The 10,059-nt window shown below is 35.7% G+C and overlaps 1 protein-coding gene across 1 annotated transcript; it reads left to right on the top strand.

Annotated features, from left to right (window-relative positions):
- Positions 1–259: 259 nt before the first annotated feature.
- Positions 260–2,081, top strand: LOC101592257 (gap junction epsilon-1 protein). Its single transcript, XM_004628545.1, has 3 exons — positions 260–298; positions 964–1,146; positions 1,686–2,081. Exons 1-3 carry the CDS (start codon positions 260–262, stop codon positions 2,079–2,081), a joined length of 618 nt encoding a protein of 205 aa, XP_004628602.1.
- Positions 2,082–10,059: the final 7,978 nt, after the last annotated feature.

The following is a 10,059-nucleotide window of genomic DNA, read 5'->3' on the forward strand; positions in this document are numbered from 1 at the left end:
CACATGCCCTCTGCTTTTGTTTCTTTGTTTTTGTTTTGTTTTGGGACAGAGATGGGAAAGTTGACTGGGGCCCCAGAGATCCATGAAAATAAAAAAGGCAGCAAAGAAGGAGGAGGGGAGAGAAATTTGCAGGGATAAGTGATTTCTCCCGTGAAAGTCACGAGGGAATAAAAGAGTTTGTTTCTGGCAGAAGCAAACTGGCAATGTGGTTCAAGAATTAACTAACCCACAGAGATGCCAGGATAACATCTCCTGAGACATGTCTCTAAATTACATCAAAAACTTCTATGAAGGATGTGTAAGTATTATGCAGAACATCAGTTGTAGGAGTGTTGGCCATGTCTTTTTAACCTCATTTGCATGACTGTGGATGAATAATTCTCTCGACATTTATTATGGATAGTGTAAATAACAATTACATACTTCAAAATATTTTGAATTTAAAACTGTAAAAAAGAAACTTCAGAAAGTACTTTCAGTTGTTCATGTTTTAGGGTAGTTCACCCTCTCGATTCCTTAATTAAGGAGTAGGAAAAAAATACTGTAGTGACAACTAAATAAACATCATTTAGTTGTTAACAGAGTGTGTACTGAGCTTAATACTGGATTTGTTATTTAATTTGCCAAAAGAAGTATATTATAATGTTCTCACAATTTAATCTTAAAAGAATTGCAGAGGAGGAAGATATTAATTGAATTTTAAAACTATTTAAATTATGTTTGACTGATAATATGTCTCTATTTGATGGTTTGAGGTCATATTTTAAGAGGGAGAGTGTGTAGGAAGTCTTACCCTGCAGGGTTTGCATATGATTTGATGATCTCTCACAATCTATCTTGCTTTAAAACTTTTGAACACTAATTTTACTAAATGTGAACATGAGAACATCCTTTGAAATGTCCCCTCTTCGTGCTTATTCTCAACTGCCTTTTTTTCTTTTCTTCCTTCCAAAACCTTAACAGCTTAAACCACCAACCGTGATTGGGCAATTCCACACTCTTTTCTTTGGGTCTGTCCGGATGTTCTTCCTTGGAGTGTTAGGCTTTGCGGTTTATGGGAATGAGGCTTTGCATTTTAGCTGTGACCCAGACAAAAGAGAGATCAATCTCTTCTGTTACAATCAGTTCAGGCCAATCACACCACAGGTAAGCTTTTCTGTTTCCTTATAAACACTGACTCTACACAGATACACTTTGTATCTAAGGATAAAGTAATGTCCTAAAGGGATGTACTCTAACAGACACTATTTTGAGAATTATACTACTTTTTCTTTTATAGGTTGTATTGTTCAGAAAGTTAATTGGAGTTGGTCAGATCTCTATTTTAAATCCAGGATTCTATCATCTATTGATTTACAATTATACTTCAGACTTGCATTTTAAATAAAACGATCAGGGAGCTGCACAAATTAAGAAATTTCTTATCAATAATTGATAGAAAATGATGACAAAATATGACCATATTTTCTTTTTTATGATCATATTTTTCTAATTGCCATGTATTTCAATTTTAAACATCTTAGTAAAATATGTTACATATTACTATGTCCATTATGTTTTTTATTGTTTATAACACTTTTATGAAACTTGAAATTCTTGTTAGCCTTTGTTGAGTTGGTGAATTTTGAGTGTATTTTGGGTTCATGTTGACTAATTTTGACTCCGATTTTTTTGATATATTTTAGGTATTCTGGGCATTGCAGCTAGTGATTGTCCTGGTTCCTGGAGCTATATTCCATCTCTATGCTGCATGTAAGAGCATCAATCAAGATTGCATTCTTCAAAAGCCCATCTACACTGTAATTTACATTCTTTCCGTCTTATTAAGAATTAGTCTCGAAGTGATAGCATTTTGGCTTCAAATTCACCTCTTTGGTTTCCAAGTAAAACCAATTTACTTTTGTGATGCTGCTTCTCTGGGGAAAAAAATGACTATTATAAGATGCATGGTTCCAGAACACTTTGAAAAGACCATTTTCCTTATTGCAATGTATACATTTACTGTAATTACAGTGGTATTATGTGTTGGTGAGGTTTTTGAGATCGTGTTTAGAAGACTATGTTTCCTAGTTAGGCAGTAACAAAGGTTGATAACCTGCTGTTGTGCAATAGTTATTAATCATTTTTATTTAGTTTTTTCTTATTTGAGTATCTCGATTTCAAACATAAATGCTTATTCCTTAAACTTCAGGGTGTCTGAAATTGATACCTATGATAAAATAAAATGCTAAATTCTGAGATAGGAATTGTCAGACAAACATTTCATTTTATTTTAGTTTTATAATTCATTTTATTTTAAAGTATACACAGGACTAACAGTAACTCATTTTTAAACAAGACTTTAAAGACTTCACTTATGTACAACATCTAAGCTGATCACAGAATTTTTTTGGACAGAGAAAGGAAAATATTTTTCAGGGAGGCTAATTTGGGTGCTCAAACTTATATGGCCAAACTAGAACCATTGAACCACATAGTTTTGCTTTTGAGGATGTAATAATTTTTGCATTTGTGGAAAATATAACTTATTCAAGCACAAAACTTATACATTGATTGTTAAAGAGTAATTCTATAGTTTGACCACTAACCTTGAAAAGTTAGAACAATTACATTTTAATATTATATTGTTTTCTGGAAATTTTTAATATTAAATGATCTGGAAATACCACCGTAATAAATTTAATATGTCATAAATAGTATTTTACATGGTCTCCTTGTTTCTTTTGTACTCATAGATATCCACTAAAAAAGCTATGATAGTCAAGGTTATTGAAAAGGAAAATCATGTTTATAATACACTAACTTTCTTAATACCTATGAAGTAATTTCAAAGATAGTTTTGTATCAATTCAGTGCATTTCTTTGTAATTGCTTTACCAATAATCATTTTTGTTTTATATACTGTAAAATCCTTATGTAATAACTCACCTTATATTGGTGACTTATTAGGGGACATATTTATAATCAGCCTAATGCTGAGGTTTTACATTTTTTGTTACTTCCTAACCAGTGTCTGTTTGATAACATTCTGAGTTGGGATTTTTTAATTAATTGAGCTTTTTCCACATGAAAGCACAAGAAAAAATCCAACATTCTTTCATTTAGTATATTTCAAAACTAAATACCTATTACAGAACATGTACTACATTAAGAATTCATATAAAGGAATAGTTAAAGTTTAGTATCTATATTGGATCACATTCTACTGAGTGGTCCAGTGGCAGGCCAAGGGGTTGGGGACTGGAAGAATAATGCTTCCTGAAGAGAAAGAATATTTATTTACTGTTTTATTTAGAAACATTGACCCTTAGTATTTACAAACAGTAATGATATGTAATCTTTTAATTATTATATTTAAATTATATCTAGCTAATATATTCCTTCATTGTTTGCATCCAACATGGACTGCCTCCACAAACTCTCCCTCAAACTGAGACTTCTTCATCGGTTGAGTCATTTTATTTATTTGGGGTTTTTTTGCATCTTTTCAAGTCTGGTACTTATTAATGGCATATCATACATTGTGCCTTCTACCTTTCTGGATGCTAGGTATTTTTCTGCTCAGAACCTTCTTATATTTTATTCTGCAATTTAATTATGTCACTTGGAAGCAGATAAACTTTGCTAGATGATAGGATAGTATCTACTAAGGGATTCATTTATGCTGTGAGAAAATTAAACCTTTCTGAATGTCATAGAAAATTCCCTTTGGTGGTACAAAATGTTATCCTTCAGCTATTCTCAAGACCCTGAGTTCCATCCTTATGCTTGTTGGAGCAAGGTCCACATGAACTGCTGTGTCTTCATTAAGTAGGGACACATTGTGTACAAAGACAGGAGTAAAAATCTTGCCTTTAAAGAGTTTCCCCAGGTAGGGTCATTTTTTCAAATAATCCCAAGCAAACTCTAACATAATTAGCCATTCATAAACAAACACTTTGATTTATTCATGAGTCATTTGTTAGAGATGGGCATTGTCAAGGTATGCTTCTTTTCAAAGAGATTTTTCCATTCTACTTGTTGGCAACAGCAACTGTTCTCAGTCATGTGTGAATATTGGGTTTTGTTTCTTTTAATCCTTTCAAGCACTGCTTTTTATGGAAATATGTTTAAAGACGTTATGTGGAGTAGAACTCAGATGAAAGCCCTCCTCAGATCTCGTGCTCTCCTATTTTGCTGCCTCCTCTTGAGCACAGCACATCCTTTGAACTCTAGCCTCTTTTCCTGCCCTGGGCTCACTTGTCAAATGACAAGATAAATGGAGGACCCTTCTAAGCCAAGAAAGCAACCCTGCTTATTTCTGGTATTATTAAGAAAACAGAACTGCTATAGTTTGAATGTATCTGCAAAAATTCATGCGTTAGAAACTTTTTCATCTTTCAGTATTGAAAGATGAAATCTATTAAGAGGCGACCAGGTCCTTGTGATCAAGGGGGATGAAACTCCCAAACTGATTGACACATAGGACAATGAATTTTAGAAACAATGGAGGTAAGAGTAGAATATATTTATCAGGGGGAAATAAAGCTTCTATCTGAGAGAGGGACAGAAAGGGACCCAAATGAGTTCCCAAGGAATTTGTCTTTTCTGGGGATTTTTAGAAAGCACACTATGAGGTGAGGCGAGTCTAAGATGGAAAACATGGGAACCCACACATGAGGTAGGACAAAACTATGGTGAACCATTAAGATTACAAGTACAATTGCCCAGGTACAATTGATTAAATTGGGATCAAATGAGGAAATGAGTCATGTAGCAAGCTGGCATGAATATAGGAGCAAGAGCTTATCCTGTGGTAGAAAATGACATCCTTCCACTACTTAGAGCTGATCCTGTAGAAAGATGGGTTTGTAACTCTCTAGCTTCCTGAAGGTGATAGAGACATTCGTAGAATATTAGTCCTGGATGCTTATCTTAAGTGGGGGGTATGTTTTTGTTTGATCTTTTGTCATGAGGTCTGGCCCACAGTGATATTGTCTGGCTTTCCCTCAGTTCCAAGGCATCTTATCTTGCATACTGGCTCCTTCTGACAGCCTAGCCCTGCTTGACTGCCTATAATATTTTTATCGAACTCAGCTGCCTACATTACTTGGAACTTGCCTATGTGAATATATTAATGTGATCTTGGGAGGAGTAGGTTCTTTACCAGAAAAGGGGGATTTTGATAAGTTAATCTGGCCCTCTCTTGCTACTTCTCTCTCTCTTTCTGCCATGTTGTGCCTCACAAAATAAGTTTACACCACAAACAGAACTTTAGTGTAACCCTTGTAGCCTGAAGAATAATAATAAATAAATTTCTCTTCTCTATAAATTGTGAATCTTGAGTTTTGTTATAGCAACACAAAATGGACTAAGACAAGTACATATTATTTTATTCTGAGAGAGAAGGTCAGAATTTGATTAGACAATCTTTTTCACTTATTACTAATCTACTATTTCATTTTATTATTATATCAGGATGGTTGGCACATAGCTATATGTTTCTGGATAATAAATTTTACATTCAAATTTTAGATTAAACTATAAAAATAACTTTACTGACTGCAATGAAAATTCAGTAAAAATTAAGAAGAGCATTTTATTTAAACAGATATTTGAATGTTTGAAAAGGTATTTAAAATTCTTAATAAAAAGTTCTTAGATAAAATAATATAGACTGAGGTTTTCCAGACTACATATAAATCAATAATCACCAGAATATTACAAATTAAAATCCATGATATATAACCATGGAGGGAAAATTGACACCTGAACATACATGTGTTTCAGTTACTTTTCCATTGCTGGACAAAATGCATGACACTCCCAATTTACAGGAGTAGAGACTCAGTCTCCCAGATTTTCAGCTCTTCGCTTGCTGTAAGGCAGCAACAGGATGGAGAGGGGAATGGTGTTATGGGTCACTCAGAATAGGAACCAGATCAGCCAGATTGGAATTTAAAAAGCCGTTTATTACTGAGCTCAGGGCCCCCAGTCTTCTCTCACGCAGGAGAGGACCTAAAGGCTGCAGCCCAGGAAGCAGGGAGGGGTTTTAAAACCTGGAGCCACATTGAGTTTGATAAGCAAATTCATTGTCTGACACAAAATAATGCTTTCAGAGTGATTGCGACCACTACTCAAACTACATTTCCTGGGGCTTTTGTTTCAGTTTCTGGTTAATTTGCACCTGAGTACCTGCAGGCAGCCTTGCATAGCCCGGAGGCTACAAGAAGTTAAAGCCCATTTAATTTTCTTTTGAAGTCATCTCTGTAAGCTAACTTTGTTAACAAGAATTGGTGAGGGTTACAGGAATTTTACCATAGCAAGGAACAAGAAACTGCTACTAGTTACTAAACAACTTAGAACAGTGGTGAGTATACATTTATAACAGAAAGCACAAGATTTACATTTATAATCTAAAACGTAAGTTGACCCATTAGAAATGGTAGATGAAAAAGTGTTCAACCAATGGCAACCAGGAAGTAGAGTGCAAAAGGAGGCTCTCACAAGGCAGACGCACCTTTCCAGGTTTCATGCACAGTGATCGCCCCTCCTCAGACCAAGTCCTGCTTCCTAACAGCTCGGTGAGCTGTGAACCCATCAGTGGATCAATCTACTGGTGAGTGTAGTACCCCCAAAGATCTAATTGCATTCCAAAAAATCACAACTTTGAACACAGGAAGTTTTTGAGGGACATTATAGATCTAAACCATAACATTCTACCCTGGCTCCCAAAAGACTCATACCATTGCTTTACGCAAAATGCAGTTAGGCCATCTTTAAGAGTTGTTTATCTTTCAGTAGTTCTAGCATTAGTTAAAAGCACAAGTTCAAAGACTTCTCTGGGACTTAAGGCAAATTCTTAGCTGTGAGTCCCTATAAAAATAATTTTACAAAAGCTAAATACTTCCAATGTACAATGCCACAGAGTAAACATTTCTGTCCCAAAAGAAAAGAATGGAGAGAGAGAAAGGTTGTGAACAAAGCAAAACTTATGCTTAACAGGACAAACATGAAATTCCACACTTCATGTTCAGCATCAGTGGTAAATGACAGCAACTTATGAGTTCCAAAGCCAGCACCACTCCTGTGGCTTTGCTAGTTGTGACCTACATGACTTTTATACAGGGAACTCACTGTCTGCCCCTTTCTTAGACAGATGTTCCACATCCTGACAACTAACTCTGGAATCTCTATTGTACTTTTGATTTTACTATTGTAACTTGGCACACTAACCTCTCAGAACCATACGGGGGCCAGCCCAGCCAAACCTTCCTCTGAAATCTGGGTGAACACCTTCCTGAACCTTCGACTTTTGTGCTCTGCATGCCTATAATACCAACACCATCTGGATGACACAAAGGCCTGCTACCAGCTTAAGCAGTAGCTAGATCCATTAGATCATGGTTGCAGAGGTCTCAGAGTTCCTGGATGGCTGACCACTGTGAAACAAATCTCAGGGAACCACTTCCTAGGTCAGTGTTTGAAAACATTTTAGAACTTTCAGTGATACAAACAGCCCAATGCAGCAAGTGGGCCTAAGTTCACCAATACTGCAAACAGTTCTAAAATGTTTTCTAATACTGACCTATGTGAACATTCTCCAGCAGAGGATCCAGGAAACTCTTCTCAGTGGAGACCTTTGCAGTTCTGCACCCTGGAGTCTGCAAATGGTGTGGTCTAGCCGATTCTTGAGACATTGTCAAGGCATTTCTCCTATTATCCTAACTAAAGTGCTTGACTTCCTTTTGATGCTAGTCTTCTCAGCACCCATGTTCTCCAAAGCCCCAACTTTGCAAATACTTCCTTTCTAATAAAACTAAGATCTCTTCACTTCTGCATTTTGCTCCTGATTTTCACAGAGGTTGGCATGTAATGTTCACATTCCCATCAGGATTCTGGCCTTCAGATCTCTGACTAGAACCTCCCACCTTTTCTGCCTACCCTGAGGCTTCTAGAGCTAACATCTCCAAAACTTTCCAAGTTCCTCTCACAAAATGCTTCCAAAGGCTGAACCTATGATCAGGTGCCATACGGTAATGTCCTGACTTTTTTGGTGCTAAAATCTGTCTTAATCACTTTCTTATTGCAGGGACAAAATACCTGCCACCCACAACTTAAAGAAGAAGAAGCACATTTTGCCTCTATTTCAAGTCCTTGGTTGGCTGGCAACAAGGTAGAAACAGTATGATTGAGGAAAATAAAGGAAAACAATGTGTTCAATTCTTGACAGCCAGGAAGTAGAGAGCAAAGAGAAGAGCTCTGGAGGCAGATAGACCCTCCCAGGTCTCACTTCCCATGCCTTCCGTCTTGTGAATAGGTCCCAGCTCCTAATAGTACATGAAGCTATAAGCTAATCTACTGATTAGTACAGCACATGCATGATCCAGTCACACTCATTTCTGAATACATGAGATTTGGGGAGACATTATAGATTTAAACCATAACAACATCTATTATGAACAAGGAAATAATAAAAGCAGTTCAAAAGCAAACAAAGAATTTAAACTAAAACTAAAAACAAAGATAAATTAATACAAATATAGGCAGATAATTTTAAGTTAGAAAACAATATAAAATAGATAAATCTAAAAAGGCTCTGGAAACTACTAACAAGGCAAAAGATAAACCTTTAGCAAATCAGGCTGGGGAGATAGCTCTGCAGTCTAAGTGCCTGGCTCCCAAGCACAAGAACTAGGATTCAATCCCCAGTACTGCATGCCATGCCAGCCCGCTATTCCAATTACCAAAACTGAATGTGGTGGTGCATGCTTGTAATACCAGCACTGGGGAGGCTGAATCAGGAGGATTACTATGAGTCTGAACTGTGTAGTGAGACCTGGTACTAAATAAATAAACAAATGATTAAAAAAATCTTTAGCAAGCCAAATCAAGTTCAGAAACATGACTAAGCTTTATAGCAATATATAGAAGATTATGTATTATGTATTATGTATTATGTATTATGTATGATATATTACCACAATGTGATAATTTTTTTTTACATTTAGTGTGTGTGTGTGTGTGTGTGTGTGTGTGGCCAGCTCAGCCCACCTGGGGGCGGGGCTGGCTGGCATGTGGTGCTGGGGGATTGAACCGCTGTCCCTGTGCTTTGCCAAGCTTGTTCCAAGTAGGTGCTTTAGACAACTGAGCCATCTCTCCAGCCCCCCACAATGTGATAATTTAAAGGTGCAGTAGAGTATCCTATAAAATACAAAGCAATCAATAAAAAAAGAAATAAAATTATTTGATAACAAACCAAAAGGACTCATAAAATATTCAATTAACTCCAAAGATCACAGAAAGAAAAAGAAATAAAAACCAGAGGAGACAAATAGAAAACTGGTATTATTACCCTATAATATAGGCAGTTGAGCTTAACCTCATTATCTGTCTGAATATCAAACATCTGAGACATAGCATGGAACAGGTATTTTCCATCAAATATTGATATGTTAAACTTTAAATCTCTACAGAATGTGAAGGAAAAAACAATTTTAAAAATAGAAATAAACAATTACATATTTTTACACAGAAATTTAGAAATCTAACCATATAATATTGGATTATTTTGCTGAATTCATGCACCTAGAATATTTATTTATTTATAATAATTTTATTGAGAAACAAATAGAAATGAGACAGTTTCAAAACCGATTAGTAGGACAGTTTCAATAATTAATACATTGTATATTGTTATCTTCTTAGCAGTTATTCATAGTACCAGATGCTGACATGATATCCTGCCCAAACATTATTAGTACAAAACTTTCTTCTCACTGAATTAAGAGAAAGTAGCTGTAGATCTATCCTAACTATTTTGTATATGCAGATACAAAATGATCATTCATTTGTATCCCCTTTTTTTGTTTAGTTTTGTCAGAGAAGGGTATTCCATTGTCATTTAAATATTGTAAAAAAATTCTGGATAATGCACTCCTAAGTGAGGAGAACATATCTGGGATTCTTTTATTTATTTTTTTTTCCACTGAACCAGGGATTGAACTCAAGCCCTTGTGCTTTCCAGGGAAGCATTATTCCACTGAACCATCTACCCAGCCCCTACTACAATATTTAAAT

Source organism: Octodon degus, unplaced genomic scaffold, assembly GCF_000260255.1.
Source record: "Octodon degus isolate 3935 unplaced genomic scaffold, OctDeg1.0 scaffold00024, whole genome shotgun sequence".
NCBI classification, from domain to species: domain Eukaryota; kingdom Metazoa; phylum Chordata; class Mammalia; order Rodentia; family Octodontidae; genus Octodon; species Octodon degus.